The sequence below is a fragment of the Chiloscyllium plagiosum genome, unplaced genomic scaffold (assembly GCF_037043375.1).
Source record: "Chiloscyllium plagiosum isolate Xiang-an unplaced genomic scaffold, Cpla_swu_hap1 HiC_scaffold_1, whole genome shotgun sequence".
NCBI lineage: Eukaryota > Metazoa > Chordata > Chondrichthyes > Orectolobiformes > Hemiscylliidae > Chiloscyllium > Chiloscyllium plagiosum.
The window spans coordinates 181,624,916-181,651,923 of NW_028270139.1; the positions used below are offsets into that span (position 1 = coordinate 181,624,916).

Consider the following 27,008-nt stretch of genomic DNA (forward strand, 5'->3'; position numbering starts at 1 on the left):
CAGTGAGTCTGCACCAACACCTGAGAACCTCAGGTTCAGTAATGCCCTTTAAGTAAGGAAACTACCATCGTTACCTGGTCTGGCCTACATGTGACTCCAGACCCACAGCAAAATGGTTAACTTTTAACTGCCCTCTGGGCAATTAGGGATGGGCAATAAATGCTGGCCATGGATGTTCTCATCCAATGAATGAATTTTAAAAATCCCATGATTCTGTGAAGGCAAGTTGAAAAAGTTGTGAATAAGGCTTCTAGGATCTGTGGGTTTATAAATTGAGGCACAGAGTATAAAGCGAGGAAGGGATGCTATACCTCTACAAATCATTAGTCAGACCATATTTGGAACATTGTGTTCAGTGCATGGCACCTTATTTAAGGAAGGAAGCCTTGGAGAGAGTGCGATGGAGGTTTACTAGAATTATACCAGGAATGAGGGATTTTAGATACAAGGAAAGATTAGAGTTTGGGCAAATTCTGCTTGGAGGAGAGAAGATTGAGGTGACCAGTGTCCTCTGGCTCTACCTATTGATCGCCTCTTTAGTCCCTAATGGACTTCTTTCCTTGGTTATCATTTTCCCATACTTACAGAATATATTGGGATTTTCCCGAATTTAATCAGCCAGAGCTTTCTCATATCCTCACTTTGTTTTCCTTAAGTTCCATCCTGCACTTTCTGAATTCCAATAATGCCCCTAACCCTATGTCTCTCTCATGCGTGTGAGAGCGCGCGCGCGCACACACACACACACACACACACACACTTAGACATAGTGGAGGACAGAATAGCTCCTTTGGCCCACTATGTTGTGCCAAGGTTTAATCCTAATGTAAAATATAATAACAACACACGCACCCCTCGATTCACTGCTATCCATGTGCATGTCCAGCAGTCGCTTAAATGTCCCCAATGACTCTGCTTCCACCACCAGAGCTGGCAACGTATTCCATGCATTCACAACTCTCTGCATAAACAACCTACCTCTGACGTCTCCTTTATACCTTCCTACTAATATCGTCAAACTATGACTCCTCCTGCCAGTCAATCCTGCCCTGGGGAAAAGTCTCTGGCTATTGACTTTATCTATTCCACTCATTATCTTGTATACCTCGATCAGGTCTCCTCTCTTCCTCCTTCTCTCCAGGCCTTATTGAGATTCACAAGGCGGAGGTGTTAGCAATTCTGGAGAGTGTGAAAATAGATAAGTTCCCTGGGCTGGATGGGATTTATCCCAGGATTCTCTGGGAAGCCAGAGAGGAGTTTGCAGAGCCTTTGACTTTGATCTTAATGTTGTTATTAGAACAAAGAAAATTTACAGCCCAGGAACAGGTCCTTTGGCCCTGCAAGCCTGAGCCGATACAAATCTACTGTCTAAATCTGTCACCCAATTCCTAAGCATCTATATCCCTCTGTTCCCCACCTACTCATGCATCTGTCCAGACGCATCTTAAATGAATCTGCCTGCCTCTACCACGTCTGCTGGCAACGCATTCCAGACGTCCACCACCCTCTGTGTGAAGTACTAGCTGTGTGTATCCTCCTTAGACTTTCCACCTCTCACCTTGAAAGCGTGACCTCTCGTTATGGAATCCTTCACCCTGGGAAAAAGCTTGTTTCTATCCACCTTGTCTATACCCTTCGTGATTTTGTAGACCTCGATCAAGTCCCCCCTCAATCTCCCTTTTTCTAATGAAAACAAGCCTAACCTATTCAACCTTTCTTCATAGCTAGCACATTCCATACCAGGCAACATCCTCGTAAACCTTCTCTGCACCTCTCCATTCCTTTTGGTAATGTGACGACCAGAGGTGTACACAGTATTCTAAATGCGGCCGCACTAATGTCTTGTACAATTTTAACATGACTTGCCAGCTCTTATACTCAATACCCCATCCAATGAAGGCAAGTATACCATATGCCTTCTTGACCACTCTATCCACCTGTGCAGCCACCTTCAGGGGACAATGGACCTGCACTCCCAGATCTCTCTGCTTATCAACTTTTCCCAAGACTGTTCCGTTCATTGTATAATTTGCTCTAGAATTGGTCTTGCCTAAATGCATCACCTCACATTTGTCTGGATTGAAATCCATCTGCCACTTTTTCGCCAAACTCTTCCTGTATTCCTGATGAAGTGCTTTTGCCCGAAACGTCAATTTTCCTGCTCCTTGGATGCTGTCTGAACTGCTGTGCTTTTCCAGCGCCACTCTAATCCAGTCTCCAGTCTATCTATATCCTCCTGTATTCCTTGACAGTCCCCTATGCTTAATTATGGACCAGTGAGCATTACTTTGGTTGTGGGTAAGGTGTTAGAAAGAGTGTTATAAGAGATAGGATTTATAATCATCTAGAAAGGAATGAGTTGATTAGGGATAGTCAACATGGTTTTGTGAAGGTAGGTCATGCCTCACAAATCTTATTGAGTTCTTTGAGATTGTGACCAAACAGGTGGATGAAGGTGAAGCAGTTGATGTTGTGTATATGGATTTCAGTAAGGCATTTGATAAAGTACCCCATGGTAGGCTATTGCAAAAAATACAGAGGCATGGGATTCAGGGTGATTTAGCAGTTTGGATCAGAAATTGGCTAGCTGAAAGAAGACAGAGGGTGATTGTTGATGGAAAATGTTCATCCTGGAGTTCAGTTACCAGTGGTGTACCACAAGGATCTGTTTTGGGGCCACTGCTGTATGTCATTTTTATAAATGACCTGGATGAGGGTGAGGAAGGATGGGTTAGTAAGTTTGCGGATGACACTAAAGTCGGTGGAGTTGTAGATAGTGCTGAAGGATGTTGCAGGTTACAGAGGGATATAAATAAGCTGTAGAGCTGGGCTGAGAGGTGGCAAATGGAGTTTAATGTGGAAAAGAGTGAGGTGATTCAGTTTGGAAGGAGCAACAGGAATAAAAAGTACTGGGCTAATGGTAAGATACTTGGTAGTATGGATGAGCAAAATTGCCACCTAAGTTGACAGGGTTGTGTTGGCTTTTATTGGTATAGGGATTGAATTTCGGAGCCATGAGGTCATGCTGCAGCTGTACAAAACTCTGGTGCGGCTGCACTTGGAGTATTGCGTACAGTTCTGGTCACTGTATTATCAAACGGATGTAAAAGCTTTGGAAAGGGTTCAGAGGAGATTTACTAGGATGTTGCCTGGTATGGAGGGAAGGTCTTATGAGGAAAGACTGAGGGACTTGAGGCTGTTTTCGTTAGAGAGAAGAAGGTTGAGAGGTGACTTAATTGAGACATATAAGATAATCAGAGGGTTAGATAAGGTGGACAGTGAGAGTCTTTTTCCTCGAATGGTGATGGCTAGTATGAGGAGACATAGTTTTAAATTGAGGAATGATAGATATAGGACAGATGTCTGTGGTAGTTTCTTTATTCAACAGAGTTGTAAGGACTGAGAGTGTGGTGCTGGAAAAGCACGGCTGGTCAGGCAGCATCCAAGGAGCAGGAGAGTCAACATTTTGGGCAAAAGCCTTTCATCAGTCATTTCTGCGAAACCATGCTCTTGACTCTAATCTCCAGCATCTGCAGTTCTCACTTTCGCAGAGTTGTAAGGACGTGGAACGCATTGCCTGCAACAGTAGTAGGCTCGCCAACTTTAAGGGCATTTAAATGATCATTGGATAGACATATGGATGAAAATGGAATAGTGTAGGTTAGATGGGCTTCAGATTGGTTCCACAGGTCGGCGCAACATCGAGGGCCGAAGGGCCTGTACTGCGCTGGAATGTTGTATGTCTATGTTTATGTTCTATTTATCGTTATTTTTATTATAGTCTAAAACTGTTGGAATACTCTGGCAACTTAGTCTCTTAATTAATGATTTGTACTTCTCATGATAATTGTGAGTCATTTTCCTTTGAAGGTGTCTGTCGCAGTTTAAAATCGATTGTAGTGCATATCAGTATAGTCGATTATTTTGAGGATCCTGACAGCCCAGAAGCTCGAAGGCTATTTGAGGAAATGGTCAATAAACTTCAGGTAGGTTCCTTGTCTTTAATAGTCTGAAATAACCATAAGTCCCACCAGATTGTTTAACTGTTTATGATTTTATAATTTACACCTGCCTCTTTGTCAGATATGTCAAAACAGTCCCTCTTCAGTACCTGCATCCAGGCTGAACTGGAACAGTTGAATTGAATTGAATTGAATTTATAATCACGTGTACCGAGGCACAGTGAAAGTTTTGTCTTGCGAACAATCCAGGCAGATCACAGAGTTAAGTAGCATAGATAAGCAAATAATAGGTAAACAGAACTTCACCCACAACTTCCACCCCGCCCTCAAATTCACTTGGTCCATCTCGGACACCTCCCTCCCCTTTCTTGACCTCTCCATTTCCATCTCTGGTACAGTCTCCAGATGGACGTTTACTACAAACCCACAGACTACCTGGACGACACGTCTTTCCACCCAGTATCCTGCAAGAACTCCATTCTTTCTCTCCTCTGCCTCCGCCACATCTGCTCAGATGAGGAGACATTCCACCCCAAGCATTCCAGAGGTCCACCTATGTCGAACAGCATGCTTTCCCCCCAATCTCATCCAGACAGCCCTACACCGCACCACCTCCATTCCTCATTCCACTGCTCTAAACCACCCACCTCCCAAATTCAATAAAGACAGAGTCCCTGTTGTCCTCACCTATCACCCCATCAGTCTCCGCATCCATTGCATCATCCTTAAATACTTTTGCCAATTTCAATTCTACCCCACCACCAAGAACATCTTTCCCTCCCCACCCCTCTTTGCCTTCTGCAAGGACTGTTCCCTTCGCCAGTCCTTGGTTTGTGTGCTACTCTCCCCACCAACCCCCTTGAACTCCCAGGATGTTAGGAGATTACAGGGTGACCTGGACAGGTTAGATGAGTGGTCAGATGCATGGCAGATGCAGTTTAATGTGGATAAGTGTATGGTTATCCACTTTGGTGGCAAGAACAGGAAGGCAGATTACTACCTAAATGGAATCAATTTAGGTAAAGGGGCAGTACAGAGAGATCTGGGTGTTCTTGTACACCAGTCAATGAAGGTAAGCATGCAGGTACAGCAGGTAGTGAAGAAGGCTGGCCTTCATAACAAGAGGGATTGAATATAGAAGCAAAGAGGTTTCTTCTACAGCTGTACAGGGCCCTGGTGAGACCACATCTGGAATGTTGTGTGCAGTTCAGATCTCCAAATTTGAGGAAAGACATTCTGGCTATTGAGGGAGTGCAGCGTAGGTTCACGAGGTCAATTCCCGATATGGCGGGACTATCTTACGTTGAAAGACTGGAGCGACTGGGATTGTACACACTTGAGTTTAGAAGGCTGAGAGGGGATCTGATTGAGACGTATAAGATTATTAAAGGATTAGACACTCTGGAGGCAGGAAACATGTTTCCGCTGATGGGTGAGTCCCAAACCAGAGGACACAGCTTAAAAATAAGGGGTAGGCCATTTAGGACAGAGATGAGGAGAAACTTCTTCACCCAGAGAGTGGTGGGTGTGTGTGGAATGCTCTGCCCCAGAAGGCTGTGGAGGCCCAGTCTCTGGATTAGTTTAAGAAAGAGTTGGATAGAGCTCTCAAGGATAGTGGAATAAGGCAGGAACAGGATACTGATTGAGGATGACCAGCCATGATCATAATGAATGCTGGTGCAGGCTCGAAGGGCAGAATGGCCTACTCCTGCACCTATTGTCTATTGTATCTTCACCTGCAACCGGAAAAGATGCAAAATCTGCCAGTACACCACCCCCCTCACTTCCATCTAGGACTCCATACAGTCGTTCCAGATCAGACAGAGGTTCACCTGCCTCTCTTTCAACCTAGTTTACTGCATCAGGTGCTCCTGATGTGGTCTTCTCCACATCGGGGAGACCAAACATAAACTTAGGAAACGGTTCGCTAAGCCTCTCAGCTGGGCCCGCAGGGGCCAACCAGACCTCCCAGTCACTGCTCATTCCCACTCCCTTTCCGACATGACCATCCTTGGTCTCCTCCATTGCCACACCGAACCAAACCACAAATTGGAGGAACGTGTGGAGACTGTTTAAGGAGCAGTTGTTGCGAGTGATGCATGAATTTGTTCCTCTGAGACAGGTAAAAAGGGGTAAGATTAAGGAGCCTTGGATGATGAGAACAGAGGAGCTTCTAGTCAAAAGGAAGAAGGCAGCTTACGTAAGGTGGAGGAAGCAAGGATCTAGCACAGCTTTAGAGAATTACAGGCTTGCTAGAAAAGAGCTCAGAAATGGACTGAGGAGAGCCAGGAGGGGGCACAAAAAAGGCTTGGCAGGAAGGATTAGGGAGAACCCAAAGGCATTTTACTCATATGTGAGGAATAAGAAAATGATCAGGGAGAAGGTAGGGCCGATCGGGGGATAGAGGAGGGAACTTGTGCGTGGAGTCTGAGCAGATAGGGGAAGCCCTAAATGAATATTTTGCTTCGGTCTTCATCAAGGAAAGGGGCCTTGTTGTGAATGAAAACTTTGAGGAGCTGGGATACAGGCTTGACCAGATCAAGATTGATGAAGTTGATGTGCTGGAAATTTTGGAAAACATTAAGATTGATAAGTCCCCAGGGCCAGACCAGATTTATCCTAGGCTGCACCGGGAAGCAAGAAAGGAGGTTGCAAAGCCACTGGCGAGGATATTTGCCTCCTCACTCTCCACGGGGGTCGTACCGGAGGATTGGAAGGAGGCGAATGTTGTTTCTCTTTTCAAGAAGGGGAATAGGGGAATCCCTGGCAATTACAGACCAGTCAGTCTTACTTCTGTGGTCAGCAAAGTTTTGGAAAGAATTCTGAGGGTTAGGATTTATGACGATTCGGCAAAGCATAGTGTGATTAAAGGCAGTCAGCATGGCTTTGTGAGGGGCAGGTCATGCCTCACAAATCTTATTGTGTTCTTTGAGGAGGTGTCGAGACAGGTTGATGAAGGCCGAGCAGTGGATGTGGTGTATATGGACTTCAGCAAGGCATTTGATAGGGTTCCCCACGGTAGGCTCATTCATAAAGTCAGGAAGTATGGGATACAGGGAGATTTGGCTATCTGGATTCAGAATTGGCTGGCTGACAGAAGGCAGAGAGTGGTTGGAGATGGAAAGTATACTGCCTGGAGGTCAGTGTTGAGTGGGGTCCCCGCAGGGCTCTGTTCTTGGGCCTCCGTTCTTTGTAGTTTTTATAAATGACTTGGATGAGGAGGTTGAGGGGTGGGTTAGTAAATTTGCAGATGACACAAAGGTTGGAGGTGTTGTCGATAGTATAGAGGGCTACTGCAGGCTGCAGCACGACATAAGCAGGATGCAGAGCTGGATTGAGAAATGGCAGATGGAGTTCAACCTGGATAAATGTGAAGTGATGCATTTTGGAAGGTTGAACTCGAATGCTGAACATAGGATTAAAGACAGGATTCTTGGCAGTGTGGAAAAACAGAGGGGTCTGGGTGTGCAAGTACATAGATCCCTCAAAGTTGCCACCCAAGTGGATAGAGTTGTTAAGAAAGCATATGGTGTTTTGGCTTTCATTAATGGGGGATCAAGTTTAAGAGCCGCAAGGTTTTGCTGCAGATCTATAAGTCCCTGGTCAGACCACACTTGGAATATTGTGTCCAGTTCTGGTCGCCCTACTATAGGAAAGATACAGAGGCTTTGGAGAGGGTGCAAAGAAGGTTTACCAGGATGCTGCCTGGACTGGAGGGCTTGCCGTATGAAGAGAGGTTGAATAAGCTCGGACTTTTCTCTCTGGAGAGAAGGAGGAAGAGAGGTGACCTGATCGAGGTATACAAGGTAATAAGTTAAAAATCACACAACACCAGGTTGTAGTCCAACAGGTTTAATTGGAAGCACACTAGCTTTCGGAGCGACACTCCTTCATTAGGTGATAGTCGTCGCTCTGAAAGCTAGTGTACTTCCAATTAAACCTGTTGGACTATAACCGGGTGTTGTGTGATTTTTAACTTTGTACACCCCAGTCCAACACCGGCATCTCCAATGAGTGGAATAGATAGCCAGAGATTTTTCCCCAGGGCAGGATTGACTGGAATGAGGTGTCATAGTTTGAAGATATTAGGAGAAAGATATAGAGGAGACATCAGCGGTAGATTCTTTACGCAGAGAGTTGTTAATACATGGAATGCGTTTGCCAGCTGTGGTGGTGGAAGCAGAGTCACTGGGGATATTTAAGCGACTGCTGGACATGCACATGGATCGCAGTGAGTTGAGGGGTACATACATTATGTTGCTATATTTTACATTAGGATTAAACCTCGGCACAACATCTTGGGCCAAAGGGTCTGTTCTGTGCTGTACTTTGCTATGTTCTATGTAACACATGGTGTGCAGGGTGTTCTAGCGAGGTGGTAAAGAACTGGTTGAGCAACAGGAGACAGAGAGTAGTAGTTGAAGGGAGTATCTCGAAATGGAGAAAGGTGACCAGTGGTGTTCCACAGTGATCAGTGCTGGGGCTACTGTTGTTTGTGATATACATAAATGATCTGGAAGAGGGCACTGTTGGTATGATCAGCAAGTTTGCAGATGACACGAAGATTGGTGGAGTAAAAGAAAGCATAGGGAACTGTCAAAGAATACAGGAGAATATACATAGACTAGAGAGTTGGGGGGAGAAATGGCAGATGGAGTTCAATCCAGACAAATGTGAGGTGATGCATTTTGGGAAGTCTAATTCTAGAGTGAATTATACAGTAAACGGAAGAGCCTTGGGAAAGATTGGTGAGCAGAGAGATCTGGGAGTGCAGGTCCATTGTACCCTGAAGGTTGCTGCGCAGATGGATAGAGTGGTCAAGAAGACATATGGTATGCTTGCCTTCATTGGATGGGGTGTTGAGTATCAGAGCTGGCAGGTCATGTTAAAATTATATAAGACATTGGTTTGGCCACATTTGGAATACTGTGTACAGTTCTGGTCGCTACATTACCAAAAGGATGTGGACAATTTGGAGAGGGTGCAGAGAAGGTTTACGAGGATGTTGCCTGGTATGGAAGGTGCGAGTTATGAGGAGAGGTCGAGTAGGTTAGGATTGTTTTCTTTGGAAAAAGGAGATTGAGGGGGAACCTGATTAAGGTCTACAAAATCATGAAAGGTATAGACGGGAATAGAGATAAGCTTTTTTCCAGGGTGAAGGATTCAATAACGAGAGGTCATGCTTTCAAGGTGAAAAGTGGAAAGTTTAAGGTGGATACACGTGGCAAGTACTTCACACAGAGGGTGGTGGGCGTCTGAAATGTGTTGCCAGCAGAGGTGGTAGAGGCAGGCACAGCAGATTCATTTAAGGTGCGTCTGGACAGATGCACGAGTAGGTGGGGAACAGCGGGATACAGATGCGTAGGAATTGGGCGACAGGTTTAGACAGTACATTTGGATTGGCTTAGGTTTGGAGGGCTGAAGGACCTGTTCCTGGGCTGTAAATTTTCTTTGTTCTTTGTCATCTCCGTCATCAATCCTGCACTCTTTCCCAAGAGTAGATCATGTTTCCTGAGTAGGACCCTCTCTATACTGCTTGAAGATACTTTCCTGAACACACTTAGCAAATTCCACTCCATCTAAGCCCTTAATGCTTTGGCAGTCCCAGCCTATTTTAGGAAAATTAAAATCCCCGACTATGACAACCATACGCTCCTGTAAGTCTCCCCAGTCTTCCTGCATATTTGTTCATCTAATTCCCGCTGACTATTTGGGGACCTACAGTACAACCCCAATAACATCACCATCCCCTTGTTATTTCTTGGCTCCATCCAGAAAGCCTCATTGGATGATCCTTCAGTTATTTTATCTCGAGGTACTACTATGATACTTGCCTTAATCAACAATGCAGCTCCCCTCCCCTCCTTTCACCACCTCTGTCTCACCGAAAGTACCTGTACCCTGGCATATTAAGCTGCTAGTCCTGTTCCTCCCTTAGCCACGTAATGGCTATAATATTCCAGTCCAATGCGTTGAAATATACCTAATTTAATCCAACAATCATTCCTTGCTCCCTGTCATATTCCAGTCTGACCTGTCTATTCAACTTACCATTTCTAATTAGACCATGAGACCATAAGACATAGGAGTGGAAGTAAGGCCATTCGGCCGCATTCTCCCCGTAATTACTGTATCTCCTTCTAGCCTTGCACTTGCTGTCCATCACTATGACTCTATTAGTCTAAGGTGCTGCACGAGAGGCTGCTAAATAAGATTAACTTTGCAAATATTGACTGGAAACACTATAGTTCGAGTACTTTAGATGGGTCAGTTTTTGTCCAATGTGCGCAGCAGCGTTTCCTGACACAGTATGTATGAGGCGATTAGGCAAAATTTAAGATGCATAGGGTGGAGAAGGAAATTGCAGGGGATGGGCACAATTGAAAGGTAGAGCTTGTTCAAGGAACAGCTACTGCGTGTCCTTGATAAGTATGTACCTGTCAGATAGGGAGGAAGGTGGTTTACTAAAGACGTTGAATCTCTTATCAAGAGGAAGAAAGAGCTTGTGCAAAGATGAGAATTGAAGGCTCAGTTAGGGTGCTTGAGAGTTACAAGTTAGCCAGGAAGGACCTAAAGAGAGAGCTAAGAAGAGCCAGGAGGGGACATGAGAAGTCTTTGGCAGGTCGGATCAAGGAAAACCCTGAAGCTTTCTTCAGAAAATCAGACCACAACACTGTGTTCCTCCTCCTAGCTTACAAGCAGAAGCTGAAACGGGAGGATCCTTCAAGGAAAGAAATATAATGCTTGTCCGAGGCAGCAGAAGACTGTCTCCAAGACTCCTTGGAATCGATGGCCTGGACTGGATTCAAGTACCCAGCAGGAAACCGAGACAAGTGCACCACCACTGTCATGGTGGTCGTTAGCAAATGCGTGGTAGACTGTATGCCAAAGCAGTCAATCTGTGTGTTCCCCAACTGGAAACCTTGAAGGAGCTGGGAAATCCACTCCCTACTGAAGACCAGGCGTGCAACATTAAAGTCGAACAACCCTGACCTGTACAGAAAAAACAGACATGATCTCCGCAAAGCCATCAGAGATGCCAAGAAGCAGTACCGAGACAAGTTAGAGGCCCAAACCAACATGCAGACTCCCGCTACCTGTGCCAAGACTGAAACAACACCTTCTCCAGCCTCCACCGTTTCCTCTGGCAGCTCATTCCATACACTTACCACCCTCTGCATGAAAAGGTTGCCCCATAGGTCTCTTTTATATCTTTCCCCTCTCACCCTAAACCTATGCCCTCTAGTTCTGGACTCCCTGACCCCAGGGAAAAGACTTTGCCTATTTATCCTATCCATTTATAATCAACTAGAAAAGAATAATTTGATTAGGGATAGTCAGCACAGTTTTGTGAAGGGTAGGTCATGCCTCACAAACCTTATTGAGTTCTTTGAGAAGGTGACCAAACAGGTAGATGAGAGTAAACCAGTTGATGTGGTGTAAATGGATTTCAGCAAGGCGTTCGATAAGGTTCCCCACAGTAAGCTATTGTACAAAATGCGGAAGAATGAGATTGTGGGAGATATAGCAGTTTGGATCAGTAATTGGCTTGCTGAAAGAAGACAGAGGGTGGTGGTTGATGGGAAATGTTCAGCCTGGAGTCCGGTTACTAGTGGTGTACCGCAAGGGTCGGTGTTGGATCCACTGCTGTTTGTCATTTTTATAAATGACCTGGATGAGGGGGTAGAAGGGTGGGTTAGTAAATTTGCAGACGACACTAAGGTCGGTGGAGTTGTGGATAGTGACAAAGGATGTTGTAGGTTACAGAGAGACATAGATAAGCTGCAGAGCTGGGTTGAGAGGTGGCAAATGGAGTTTAATGCAGAAAAGTGTGAGGTGATTCACTTTGGTCAGAGTAACCGCAATGCAAAGCTCTGGGCTAATGATAAGATTCTTGGTAGTGTAGATGAGCAGAGAGATCTCGGTGTCCAGGTACACAGATCCTTGAAAGTTGCCACCCAGGTTGACAGGGTTGTTAAGAAGGCATACGGTGTTTTAGCTTTTATTAATAGAGGGATCGAGTTCCTGCACCATGAGGTTATGCTACAGCTGTACAAAACTCTGGTGCGGCCGCACTTGGGATATTGTGTACAGTTCTGGTCACCGCATTATAAGAAGGATGTGGGAGCTTTGGAAAGGGTGCAGAGGAGATTTACTAGGATGTTGCCTGGTATGGAGGGAAGGTCTTACGAGGAAAGGCTGAGGGACTTGAGGCTGTTTTTATTAGAGAGAAGAAGGTTGAGAGGTGACTTAATAGAGACATATAAGATAATCAGAGGGTTAGAGAGGGTGGACAGGGAGAGCCTTTTTCCAAGTATGGTGACAGTGAGCACAGGGGCCATAGCTTTAAATTGAGGGGTGATAGATATAGGACAGATGTCAGAGGTAGTTTCTTTACTCGGAGAATAGTAAGGGTATGGGAATGCTTTGCCTGCAACAGTAGTAGTTTTGCCAACTTTAAGTACATTTAAGTCGTCATTGGACAGGCATATGGACGTACATGGAATAGTGTAGGTTAGATGGGCTTCAGATTGGTATGACAGGTTGGCGCAACATCGAGGGCCGAAGGGCCTGTACTGTGCTGTAATGTTCTATGTTCTATTACTTGGAATATTGTGTACAGTTCTGGTCCCCATATTTCGGGACGGATGTGGAAGCATTGGAAAAGGTGCAGAGGAGATTTACCAGGATGTTGCCTGGTCTGGAGGGAAGGTCTTATGAGGAAAGGCTGACAGACTTGAACCTTTTCTCATTGGCAAGAAGAAGGCTTAGAGGGGATTTGATAGAGCCATACAAGATGATCAGAGGATTAGATAGGGTAGACAGTGAAAGTCTTTTTCCTAGGATGGTGACGTCAGCGTGTACGAGAAGGCATAAGTACAAATTGAGGACTGATAGATTTAAGACAGATGTCAGAGGCAGGTTCTTTACGCAGAGAGTGGTAAGGGCATGGAATGCATTACCTGCTAATGTTGTCAAGTCAGCCACATTAGGGAGATTTAAACATTCCTTAGATAAGCACATGGATGATGATGGGATAAGGTAGGGGGACGAGCTTAGAATAGTTCACAGATTGGTGCAACATCGAGGGCTAAAGAGCCTGTTCTGCGCTGTATTGTTCTATGTTCTATGCCCCTCATAATTTTGTAAACCTCTATAAGGTCACCCCTTAGCCTCTGACGCTCCAGGGAAAACAGCCCCAGCCTGTTCAGCCTCTCCCTATAGCTCAAATCCTCCAACCCTGGCAACATCCTTGTGGTTAGCACTGCTGCCTCACAGCGCCAGAGACTCGGGTTCAATTCCAGCCTCAGGTAACTGCTGTGTGGAATTTGCACATTCTCCCTGTGTCTGTGTGGGTTTCCTCCAGGTGCTCCGGTTTCCTCCCACAGTCCAAAAATGTGCAGGTTAGGTGAATTGGCCATGCTAAATTGCCCATAGTGTTAGGTGAAGGGGTAAATGTAGGGGAATGGGTCTGGGTGGGTTGCTCTTCGGAGGGTTAGTGTGGACATGTTGGGCCGAAGAGCCTGTTTCCACACTGTAAGTAATCTAATCTTTTCTGAACCCTTTCAAGTTTCACAACATCTTTCCATAGGAGGGAGACTAGAATTGCATGCAATATTCCAACAGTGGCCTAACCAATGTCCTGTACAGCCGCAACGTGACCTCCCAACTCCTGTACTCAATGCTCTGACCAGTAAAGGAAAGCATACAAAACGCCTTCTTCACTATCCTACCTGCGACTCCACTTTCAAGGAGCTATGAACCTGCACTCCAAGGTCTCTTTGTTCAGCAACACTCCCTAGGACCTTACCATTAAGTGTATATGTCCTGCTAAGATTTGCTTTCCCAAAATGCAGCACCTCGCATTCATCTGAATTAAACTCCATCTGCCACTTTTCAGCCCATTGGCCCATCTGGTCAAGATCCTGTTGTAATCTGAGGTAACCCTCTTCGCTGTCCACTACTCCTCCAATTTTGGTGTCATCTGCAAACTTACTAACTGTACCTCTTATGCTCACATCCAAATCATTTATGTAAATGACGAAAAGTAGAGGACCCAGCACCGATCCTTGTGGCACTCCACTGGTCACAGGCCTCCAGTCTGAAAAACAACCCTCCACCACCACTCTCTGTCTTCTCCCTTTGAGCCAGTTTTGTATCCAAATGGCGAGTTCCCTCTGTATTCTGTGAGATCTCACCTTGCTAATCAGTCTCCCATGGGGAACCTCATCGAACGCCTTACTGAAGTCCATATAGATCACAACTACCGCTCTGCCCGTATCAATCCTCTTTGTTACTTGCTCAAAAAACTCAATAAAGTTTGTAAGACATGATTTCCCACACACAAAACCATGTTGACTATCCCTAATCAGTCCTTGCCTTTCCAACTGCATGTACATCCTGTCTCTCCGGATTCCCTCCAACAACTTGCCCAGGTCAGGCTCACTGGTCTTTAGTTCCCTGGCTTGTCTTTACCACCCTTCTTAAACAGTGGCACCACGTCGGCCAACCTCCAGTCTTCCAGCACCTCACCTGTGACTATTGATGATACAAATATCTCAGCAAGAGGCCCAGCAATCACTTCTCGAGCTTCTCACAGAGTTCTCGGGTACACCTGATCAGGTCCTGGGGATTTATCCACTTTTATGCGTTTCACGACATCCAGCACTTCCTCCTCTGTAATATGGACATTTTGCAAGATGTCACCATCTATTTCCCTACAGTCTATATCTTCCATATCCTTTTCCACAGTAAATACTGATGCAAAATACTCATTTAGTATCACCCCCATTTTCTGTGGCTCCACACAAAGGCCGCCTTGCTGATCTTTGAGGGGCCCTGTTCTCTCCCTAGTTACCCTTTTGTCCTTAATGTGTTTGTAAAAACACTTTGGATTCTCCTTAATTCTATTTGCCAAAGCTATCTCATGTCCCCTTTTTGCCCTCCTGATTTCCCTCTTAAGTATATTCCTACTCCCTTTATACTCTTCTCAGGATTCACTCAATCTATCCTGTATATACCTTACATATGCTTCCTTTTTCTTAACCAAACCCTCAATTTCTTTAGTCATCCAGCATTCCCTATAACTACCAGCCTTTCCTTTCATCCTAACAGGAATATACTTTCTCTGGATTTTCGTTGTCTCCTTTCTGAAGGCGTCCCATTTACCTACGCACATCTATCACAAGGGGCAATAATTTTAAGGTGATTGGAGGAAGGCTTAGAGGAGATGTTAGAGGTAGTTTCTTTACACAGAGTGATGGGTGCGTAGAATGCATTGCCATTGGTGGTATTAGTGTCCGATACATTTGGGACATTTAAACGAATCTTTAATAGGCACGTGGAAGATAGTACAATGAAGGGTATGTAAGTTAGCTTGATCTTGGAATGGGATAAAAGGTTGGCAGACCATCGAGGGCTGAAGAGTCTGTACTGTGGTACTGTTCCATGTTCTGTATTCTATGTCGCCAGGGTTATAGTGTCATAGAAAGGGGCAGCACAGAAACAGACACTTTGGTCCAATTCGTCCATGCCGACCAGATATCCTAACCTAATATAGTCACGTTTGCCAGCGCTTGGCCCATATCCCTCTAAACCCTTCCTATTCACATAACCATCCAGATGCCTTTTAAATATTGTAATTGTACCAGCTTCCACCACTTCCTCCTGGCAGCTCATCCCATACAGCCACCACTCTCTGTGTGATAAAGTTGCCCCTTAGGTTCCTTTTATATCTTTCCACTCTCACCTTAAACCTATACCCTCTAGTTCTGGACTGCCCCACCCAGAGAAAAGACCTTGTCTATTTATCCTATCCATACCTCTCATGATTTTATAAAACTTTAGAAGGTCACCCCTCAGCCTCCAATACTTCAAGGAAAACAGCCCCAGCCTCTCCCTATATCTCAAATCTTCTTGTAATCTTTTCTAAACCCTTTCAAGTTTCACATCTACTGTTCTGCCCTCATCAATCCTCCTTGTTACTTCTTCAAAAAACTCAGTCACGTGAGGCATGATTTCCCACGCAAAGCCGTGCTGACTATCTATAATCAGCCCTTGCCTTTCCAAATACATGTAAATCCTGTCCCTCAAGTTGGAGGGTTTGAGCTGAAGGGTGAAGCTGGAGAGGCTGATTAGGCTTGGACTGTTTTTCCTGGAGTGTCAGAAGCTGAAGGGTGACCTTATCAAAGTTTATCAAGTCATGAGGGGCATGGATAGGGTGGTGGAATCCAGAATTAGAGGACATAGGTTTAGGGTGAGAGACGAAAGATTTGAAAGGGATGTAAGGGGCAACTTTTTCAAGCAAAGGATCATGTATAAAATGAGCTGCCAGAGAAAGTGGTGGAGGCTGGTATAATTACAGCATTTAAAAGGAAGCTAGATGGGTATATGAATAGGAAGAGTTTAGAGGGATATGAGCCAAGGATTCGCAAATGGGACCAGATTAATTTAGGATATCTAGTTGGCATTGACAAGTTGGACCGAAGAGTCTGTTTCCGTGCTATGCATCCCTATGATTCTTTGACTCTAACTGATCACTGACTTCAGAAAGAAGGGAGGAGAGCACAGCCCCAGTTATATCAATGGAGCTGAGGTTGAGAGGCTGGAGAGCGTTGTGTTCCAAGGTGTAACAACAACTTGTCCTGGACTTGCCCCGTAGATACGTTAGTGAAGAAGGAACAACAACGTCTTCTTCCTCAGGCGCCTCAAGAAATTTGGCATGTTCAAAAGGACCCTCACCAACCTTTTCAGGTCCACCATTGAAAGCATACTGTCGGGATGCACAATGCCTGGTTGGACAAGTGCTCTGCCCAGGATTGTTAGAAACCACAGACAGTTGTGTGCACAGCCCAGACCATCACAGAAGCCAGCCTTCCATCCATGGATTCCATTTACTTGTCTCATTGCCACGGAAAAGTTATCAACATCATCAAAGACCCATGTATATTAGTGAAACCATGCAGATGCTATGACACGGGATGAATGGACTGGAATATTCCCTCCCAGTGGGGAATAACTTCATCGATCAAGACCGTTCAGCCTCGGATCTTCAGGTAAACAACCTTCAAGGTGGACTTCGGGATACACAACAATGCAGAGTCGCCAAGCAGAGGCTGATAGTTTGGGATCTTGGGTTCATGTCATACTACAGGTATCCCCACCACACTATACACACTCATTCACGCACACATTTACACACACTATCACATAAACACACACACAGACCCCCTCTCATAGACACACACACGTGCACACAAACACACAAGCACATGCATACACTGGCACATGCACACTCTCTCAGATGCATAGACCAAAGAACAAAGAAAATTTACAGCCCAGGAACAGGCCTTTCAGTCCTCCAAGCCTCAGCCGATCTAAACCTGTCGGTCAATTCCTAAGCATCTGTATCCCTTTGCTCCCCACCTTCTCATGCATCTGTCCTTAAATGAATCTACCGGGCCTGCCTCTAACACCTCTACTGGCAACGCGTTCCAGGCATATACTAACCTCTGTGTAAAGTACTTGCTGCGTGTATCCCACTTAAACTTTTTACCTCTCATCTTGAAAGCGTGACCTCTCATTACTGAATTCTTCACCCTGGGAAAAAGCTTATCTCTATCTGCCCTGTCTATACCCTTCATGATTTTGTCGACCACAGTCAGTTTCCCCCCTCAATCTCCTTTTCTCTAATGAAGACAATCCTAACTCAAAGGTAGAAGACAGAGGGTGGTGGTGGAGGGTTGTTTTTCAGACTGGAGGCCTGTGACCAGTGGAGTGCCACAAGGATCGGTGCTGGGCCCTCTACTTTTTGTCATTTACATAAATGATTTGGATGCGAGCATAAGAGGTACAGTTAGTAAGTTTGCAGATGACACCAAAATTGGAGGTGTAGTGGACAGCAAAGGGGGTTACCTCAGATTACAACAGGATCTGGACCAGGTGGGCCAATGGGCTGAGAAGTGGCAAAATGGAGTTTAATTCAGATAAATGCGAGGTGCTGCATTTTGGGAAAGCAAATCTTAGCAGGACTTATACACTTAATGGGAGTGTTGCTGAACAAAGAGACCTTGGAGTGCAGGTTCATAGCTCCTTGAAAGTGTAGTCGCAGGTAGATAGGATAGTGAAGAAGGCGTTTGGTATGCTTTCCTTTATTGGTCAGAGTATTGAGGTCATGTTGCGGCTGTACAGGACATTGGTTAGGCCACTGTTGAAATATTGCGTGAAATTCTGGTGTCCTTCCTATCAGAAAGATGTTGTGAAACTTGAAAGGGTTCAGAAAAATTTACAATGATGTTGCCAGGGTTGGAGGATCTGAGCTACGGGGAGAGGCTGAACAGGCTGGGGCTGTTTTCCCTGGAGCGTCGGAGACTGAGGGGTGACCTTCTAGAGGTTGACAAAATTATGAGGGGTATGGATAGGATAAATAGACAAAGTCTTTACCCTGGGGTAGGGGAGCCCAGAACTAGAGGGCATAGGTTTAGGGTGAGGGGGAAAGATATAAAAGAGACCTAAGGCGCAACGTTTTCACGCAGAGGGTGGTATGTGTATGGAATGAGCTGCCAAAGGATGTGGTGGAGGCTGGTACAATTGCAACATTTAAGAGGTATTTAGATGGGTATATGAATAGGAAGGGTTTGGAGGGATATGGGTCGGGTGCTGGCAGGTGGGACTCGATTGGGTTGGGATATCTGGTCGGCATGGACGGGTTGGACCGAAGGGTCTGTTTCCATGCTGTACATCTCTATGACTCTACTCAACCGCTCTTCTTAGCTAGCACCTTCCATACTAGACAACATCCTCGGCAACCTTCTCTGCACCGTCTCCAAAGCGTCCACGTCCTTTTGGTAATGTGGCAACCAGAACTGTACACAGTATTTTGAATGTGGCCAAACCAATGTCATGAACAATTTTAACATGACCTGCCAAGTCTTGTACTCAATACCCTGTCTGATAAAGGCAAGCATACTATATGCCTTCTTGACCACTCTATCCACCTGTGCAGCAACCTTCAGGGTACAATGGACCTGAACTCCCAGATCTCTCTGCTCATCAACTTTTCCCAAGGCTCTTCTGTTTACTGTATAATTTGCTCTAGAATTAGACTTCCCAAAATGCATCACCTCACATTTGCCTGGATTGAACTCCATCTGCCACTTCTCCGCCCAACTCTCCAGTCTATCTATAATCTCCTGTATTCTTTGACAGTCCGCTATGCTTTCTGCTACACCACTAATTTTCGTGTCATCTGCGGACTTGCTGAACATACCAACAGTGCCCTGTTCTAGATCATTTATGTATATTACAAACAACAGTAGCCCCAATACCCCTGTGGAACACCTCTGGTCACCTTTCTCCATATCAAGAAACTCCCTTCAACTACTACTCTCAGTCTCCTGTTGCTCAACAAATTCTTTATCCACCTAGCACACCATGTGATTTACTTTCTCCATTAGTTTACCGTGGGAAACCTTATCAAACACCTTACTAAAGTCCATGTATATAACATCTACAGCCCTTCCTTCATCTATCAACTTGGTTACTTCCTCAAAGAACTCTATTAAGTTGGTAAGGCACAATCTCCCCCATTCAAAACCATATTGCCTGTCACCGATAAGCCCACTCTTTTCCAACTATAAATAGATTTCATCCCTCAGTACCTTCTCCAGCAACTTTCCCACCACTGGTCTGTAGTTACCCAGAATATCCCTACTGCCCTTATTGTACAGGGGGACAATATGAGGAACTCTCCAGTCCTCCGGCACCTCACCTACAAAGATGCTACAAAGATACTTCCTCCCTCAGCAACCTGGGATAGATCCCATCCAGTCCTGGGGATTTTTCCACCTAATAACCTGTAGCCTACCCAACACATCTTCCCTACTATGTCAACGTACGCATAGACCCACTCACACTTACACACACACTCTCTCAAACACACACCACACTCTCACACGCACACTCACTGTCTCTCTCCCTCACACATTCACGCTCTCTCTTGCTTTCTTGCTGTCACACTCTCTCTCGCGCTCGCTCTCTCTCCCCATCCCACCCCTCACACACGCGCAATGACCAGCAGGAGGTCATTGTACACACTGGCTACTGTTATGAAGTTGAAGGTATGCCCTTTAAGAGACAGACAATGCCGTTCTGAAGTAGAGCTTACAAGCTCCTGTGTATATGACTAGATGGCAGCCCATTTCCCAATGGTAAATTGAAAACATGTAGCATTTGGCTATGAAATAGATACCTGAGTTTTGGTTGCTGTTTTGGCAACAATTCAAATTTAACCAATCACTTTAAATTATGCCCCAGGATACTAAAACCCAATTGAGTTTGAATTTACTGTTTTGCCAACATCGAACCAATGAGATTGTCTGATGTTGGGGGATATAAGAATGCAGACATTTTGAAAATTGGTCAGAGAGCTGGAGAGAGGGAAACTCCTGGAGAGCTAATTGCCAATCTAACATCTTGCTCTCAAAGAAATTAGAAACCATTCTCTATCAAAGGTACCTTTTCATGTGAAACCTACTTGTAGTAAAAAGAAGGAAGACAACCCAGGGAGATCAGTAGCCGGAAGAGTGAAGACACAGAAGATGACAGAGACTCTGTGGTTTTGATGTAATTTTAATGTGTCTTATTGAAATTGCATATTGTTAGGGAGTTGGAGGCAGATAGTAAGCAGTTAGGAAAAAGGGGGGCTTTTGTGAATAATTTTTGCTAGGGTTGGAAGGTTTGAGCAAAAAGAGAGGCTAGGGTTGTTAAGAAGGCGCATGGTGTGTTAGCTTTTATTGGTAGAGGGATTACGTTTTGGAGACATGAGGTTATGTTACAACTGGACAAACTCTGATGCGGCAACCTTTGGAATATTGCATGCAGTTCTGGTCGCTGCATTACAGGAAGGCCGTAGAAGCTTTGGAAGGGGTGATTGCTCTCATTCAGCCATGATTTGTTTTTAATTGCAGAACAGGCCCAACAAGCTACTGTTGCTTATGTTCTGATGTCCTTATTGTCAACGTTTGTTATGGCAGACACTACAAGATTCTTTTCACATGCTTTACAGTTCACTGATTTGAAAAATTATATTTTTTTCTGTTTAAATCCATTAGGCTCTGAAGAAAAGGCCTGGCTTTTCAAAAATTCTCCATATCAAAGCAGAAAGTGGTTGTTGAAGTTTACAAAAACAAACTGAAGCACTCTCAACTGAAACCATCATTCAGACAGCAAAGTATAATTTTATTAAATGTTTGATAAGAAAGGAAAGCTAACAGTTGTATCAGAGACTGTACACCGCTCAGTTATTCCTGTACTGTGAACTTCGTTAAGCCAATGAAATTGTCAGCTACAACATATTAAACAAAAAAGGTAGAACTCAACCGACTATCTGCAATAAGACCTAATGAAAAGATCAGTTTGAACCTAGTATTACATCAAGTGACCAATATTGAACCAAATCAGTGAGATGATCTGTGTTAGAATCAGTATCAAGCAAAGTGTCTTCTCAATGCGGCATCCAATAAAGGAGCACCATTAATTTTCCCAGGAAATTATCCATGGTGGAACAATGAATGGAACGAGCACAAAAATCAAGTGATGTTTCAGTGAGACACCCTGTACTGTAATCAGTATGAAAACGTACAACGTCCAAGTTGAAAGGGAAGACTCAGATTCATCAGTTTAAACAGGATACCTTATAGACATGTGGAACATGTGAAATGAATTGAAACAACAGCTGCAGGACAAGGGAGAGCTGAAGGTACAATCTGTAAAAAGCAACATGGACCTGAGATCATAAGACGGTTTTTCAAACAGTTATTTGTTCAAGAGGTGAATTGCTGGGTGTAGGGAGTGAAAGCCAGTTTCACTGATGTGTTGGTGAGACTGAGAGTTTCTATCAACGGATGAACCAAAATACCCCTGTCATTTTGTTATGATTATTTATTGTGAGATGTTCTAAAATAGAACAGCGTTTGAACCAATGACCCTTCAGCTCAGACTACAATTAATGGAAAGAATATCAACCTAAGTCACCCTCTGTGCATCACACCATTACCACTAGAACATTGTAGCCTCTGTTTCCACGGGCTCTGGAAACCCCAGTATCAGTTAGTTTGGATATAAATCCTTACTCATTCACTGTGAAAGGGGAAGGAAGGATGCAAACCTCTTACAGCTGATTTCTTTTACAGAAGGTTTTATTGTCACCCATTCTAATCATGGTTTCCACATTTTTCAGTAAGTATATCTAAGTTATATTTTAGTTATGGGGGAGCAAATTGCTGTGAAAATATATTTTGTAAGCTTCTGCATAAAGTCTTATTAAAAAAACTTGAAGTTGTATAGAGCAGAAGGAGAAACAATAGTTGGAATCAATACAACCTGAACTCCTGTGAGATAGTGTAGCAGTTATAGGAAGCAGATGGTGAGACACCTAAAGTGAGGCATGAAATCCAGCTTTTTAAAGTAAAACCTTTATTAAAATTACTTTGAAATTATTTCTTTCAGATGAAAACATCTGACCAGTAAGATGGCTGTAAACTCAAACCAACTCTCTCAACCAATAAGAATTCGATTTCTGATTGCTCTGCTATATCATCTATATACTGAACATTCTATTTAACCCTACAAATCTGAGATTAATTGAAGCTTTTCCTGAAACATTATGCCACTTCTTCCACTAATAAGCACTCCTGGTTCTTCAGTTAAACTAATGAACCCATTCTATGTGGCATCACCTATCTGAGCACTAAAATAGACAATCAGATTATTTTCATTGAAATTGGTTTCCTCTTAATTATGAGGTATAAAGTTGCTAAAAACCTAAACAGTCCATCGCCAATAACAGAATCTACAGTGACATGGGGGCTGGCATTGAAAAAAACACTGTCATCATGGCATTGATAGACTTCAGATTATTCAGCAAATGTCTTTAGCTATCCAAATCCGAATATCATGAACACAGCAAACCCCAATATCAAATGGCATAATTCCAAATTCAAACTATGCTGCTGTTCCTAGAACAAAATTAACCATTAAATGTCATGTGCAGATAATTTCCAAGGCAAAATAATCACTTTGTATACTAGGAACATGAGCACATAAACTAAATCAAATATATGCACCTGCAGTTAATATACAACTGCAGCTTAACCTGCAAAATTTGTATACCATGGGAATAAAAATATTTGTGCTGTGCAGTCACAGCCCAACACTGCAGTTTGTAGGATACATTAGGTGTACAGTTAAGTAGTTATGAAACTGTGCTTAATTACTATTAACCATGCCAACGCTGGTCATTGTGAAACTACATTATGTAAAATCCATTACAGTCATGACTCAAAATATAAAACTAGCTTTTGCAGACATAATGCTTAACATTGCATCATCGTATAAATTAAAGGCTGCTGTTTGTTCATTTGAGATATAAGAATCGTTCTGATTGGGTTGTCACAGACTGGTTTTGTATGTGTATTGCATGAGCCTAGTGAGAATTTGATGCATTTATTCTGATGATATTAGTTACTGCCAGAGTAAGCTGACAGTGTTAGATCTGTGCCAAACTGTTCAAGATGCCCTCACAAATGTGACTTGTAAAGATATATTGTTTAGCTAAACAAATACGTGTAATTTATGGGTTATGGTAAAAAGGAAGAGCAATGGCATTAAGTGAACAACTTTTTTTGATAGCCAGCATAAACTCAAGAAGCTGAATTGCCTCCTCCTCTACCATAACCATTTTATGATTCTGTAATTCCATGTTTGGGAAAATATTAGTAGGTTAGTAAAATGTTATTTATATGTTGTAGAATAGATTTAACTTTTATAAATACATACATATATTTAATCTTCTTTAATCATTAATGGAAAATGCAAAGCCTGAAACTCAATTATTATTTATAGGATGTGGTAAGACTTGAGAAGTTAAAAATCTACAATATGTATAGATATATTTATTGTGTAAGGTTCTATTGCTGCCATTTTCACATGTCTGCCTTGTCTTTCTATCTCTGTGTCTATGTCTCCTACTCTCTGGGCAGAATCTTAGAGATTCTTGGGCATCCAGACAATGTTTAGTCTCAAAATAAGAATGTCTGTCGTTCCAGCCATTTCCCTGATCTTCCTGGAGGAGGCCAATTAAGAGGCCATTTTTGTGTTGTAATCCAATTAATGATGATGGACATGCATCTAAAGGGTCTACTTCCAGCTACCTGTCAGGTTTCAGTTGAGAAACAAGATCAGGAAGCTCGCGTCAGTAGCAACTAACCCATTTAAAAGTTTAAGTGACCCTAATTGGATCCCTCCCAATTCCAGGAGGTAAACTACTGCAATTGGAATCCTCCCTCCTGCAAGAGGTGAGAATACATCAGGGAGCAACAGGACATGTGAATCTCAGAACTTGTTTCCAGTCTTATTTTCAGATCAAGGTTCCATCTTTTTTCTGTCTATCTCTCTTTCTCAGTTTTGCTCTTACTGTGTATAAAGCGGTTTTTAAGAAATTGATATTTTTCAGTGTGATCATAACTGTTAATTTGCAGTGTTTTATAATTATTCATTTTATGGTTTTAATTGTTCTCTTATTTGTTTTCACACTGTAGATTTGATGTCGTTGTTCTAACATTCATATGGAATTTTGCTCCTCAACTGTCAAACATTATTTATTTATTCATGGGCTATGGAGAAACTTACCAAGACTTTTGTCAAGCCTATAACCTGTACTACCTAGAAAGACAAAGGCAGCAGATACATGGGTACACTACCACCTCCAACAACGTTTGCAAGCCAGTGTCATTTTCACTTGGAGCTATATCATCGTTCCTTCACAGGCACAAGATTGCCAAAGCCTTTCCCCATTTAGAAAATAGTCTACATTTCTATTTTTCCTACCAAAGTGTATAACCTTACACTTGCCCACATTGTATTCCATCTGTCATTTTTTTCCTACGCTCCGAGCCTGTCCAAATCCTCTGATGCCTCCCTGCTTCTTCAATACTACCTGTCCCTCGACCCTATCTTTGTCTCACCTGCAAATTTAACAATTGTGCCCTTAGTTCCTTCGTCCATTTCATTAATGTGAAATGTGAATAGTTGTGGTTTCAACACAATGCTATTAGGCAGGAACTGGGGCATCTAAATTGGGAACAGATGTTCTCAGGGAAATGCACGACAGAAATGTGGAGGCTGTTTAGGGAGCACTTGCTGATAGTGCTGGACAGGTTTGTCACACTGAGGCAAAGAAGGGATGATAGGTTGAAAGAACCTTGAATGACAAGGAATGTGGAACATCTAGTCAAGAAGAAGAAGGAAGCTTACTTAAGGTTGAGGAGGCAAGGATCAGACAGGGCTCTAGAGGGTTGCAAGGTAGCTAGGAAGGAACTGAAGAATGGACTTAAGAGAGCTAGAAGGGGACATGAAAAAGCTTTAGCGGGTAGGATTAAGGGAAACCCTAAGGCGTTCTACATTTACGTGTGGAGTGAGGATAGGGCCACTCAGCGATAGTAGAGGGAACTTGTGCCTGGAGTCGGAGGAGGTATTTGCTTCAGTATTCACTACTGGGAGGGACTTGTCGTTTGTGAGGATAGCATGAAACTGATTGATATGCTTGAACAGGTTGATGTTAAAGAAGGAGGATGTGCTGAAAATTTTGAAAATCATGAAGATAGATAAATTCCCATGCCAAACAGAATATACCCTAGGTTACTACAGAAAGCGAGGGAAGAGTTTGCTGCGCCTTTGACGATGATCTTTGCATCCTCACTGTCCACTGAGTAGTGCCAGATGATTGGAGTGTGGCAAATGTTATTCCCTTGACGAAGAAAAGAAATAGGGTTAATCCTGAGAATTACAGACCAGTCTGACTCATGTCTGTGGTGGGCAAAGTATTGGAGAGGATGCTGAAAGACAGGATTTATGATTACTTGGAAACAGATTCGTGGCCTCCGTGGGGGTCCACGACTATCGGGAACATCACAGTTTCTGCCGTCGCAGCCACTTCCACCCCCAGTGACATCATTTACCTGCACAACAACCACGCCGCATGCGTCTCCGCCCCCACACAGATCTCCGTCACCACGCCTAACCCCGGCCCCACGCTGATCTCCGTCCCCACGCCGAATCCCACCCCCGCTCCAATATCCATCTCCGCCCCGATTCCCACCTCCACGCCTAATCCCGCCCCCACTCCCAGCTCCAGCCCCACACCAGGTACCAGGTCCGAAGTCCTAAGTTATTTTCACCATCCCTCCAGACCTCCCCCTCTCTGAGGATGAAAGATCAGTCCTCAGCAGAGGCCTCACCTTCATTCCCCTATGCTCCCGGATTAACGAGTTCAACACGCGGCGAGACATCGAACAATTCTATCGCTGCCTTCACCTCCGCGCCTACTTCTTCAACCAGGATCCTCGCCCACCCTCTGACGACCCCTTCTCCCGCCTCCAACCTACCCCATCCACCTGGACACCCCGTGCTGGCCTCTTACCCGCCCTTGATCTCTTCATTGCCAACTGCCGCCGCGACATTAACCGCCTCAACCTGTCCACCCCTCTCACCCACTCCAACCTCTCACCCTCGCAACATGCAGCCCTCCACACCCTCCGTTCCAACCCCAACCTCACTATCAAACTGGCAGACAAGGGAGGCGCGGTGGTAGTTTGGCGCACTGACCTTTACACCGCTGAGGCTAAACGCCAGCTCGCGGACACCTCCTCCTATTGCCCCCTTGACCATGACCCCACCCCCCACCACCAAACCATCATCTCCCAGACCATCCATAACCTCATCACCTCGGGGGATCTCCCATCCACCGCTTCCAACCTCATAGTCCCACAACCTCACACCTCCCGCTTCTACCTCCTGCCCAAAGTCCACAAACCTGACTGCCCCGGCCGACCCATTGTCTCAGCCTGCTCCTGCCCCACCAAACTCATCTCTGCATACCTTGACACGGTCCTGTCCCCCTTAGTCCAAGAACTCCCCACCTACGTTCGGGACACCACCCTCCACCTCCTCAATGGTTTTCGCTTCCCCGGCCCCCAACACCTTATCTTC

The 27,008-nt window shown here is 44.4% G+C and overlaps 1 protein-coding gene across 6 annotated transcripts in view; it reads left to right on the top strand.

Annotated features, from left to right (window-relative positions):
- Nucleotides 1-26,657, top strand: part of fbxo41 (F-box protein 41) — a 249,303-nt gene extending 222,646 nt beyond the window's left edge. For 2 of the 6 annotated variants that reach the window (XM_087992377.1, XM_087992385.1), the window contains exons 12-13: nucleotides 3,871-3,986; nucleotides 21,074-26,657. In XM_087992377.1, the coding sequence (XP_087848503.1) occupies nucleotides 3,871-3,986; nucleotides 21,074-21,136 (179 nt within the window). In that variant the 3' untranslated portion in view covers nucleotides 21,137-26,657. Of the gene's footprint in view, nucleotides 1-3,870; nucleotides 3,987-16,623; nucleotides 17,018-21,073 lie in introns of all 6 variants that reach the window. The other 4 variants (XR_015758746.1, XR_015758748.1, XR_015758740.1 and 1 more) reach the window with 4 other exon arrangements.
- The last annotated feature ends 351 nt before the right edge of the window (nucleotides 26,658-27,008 follow it).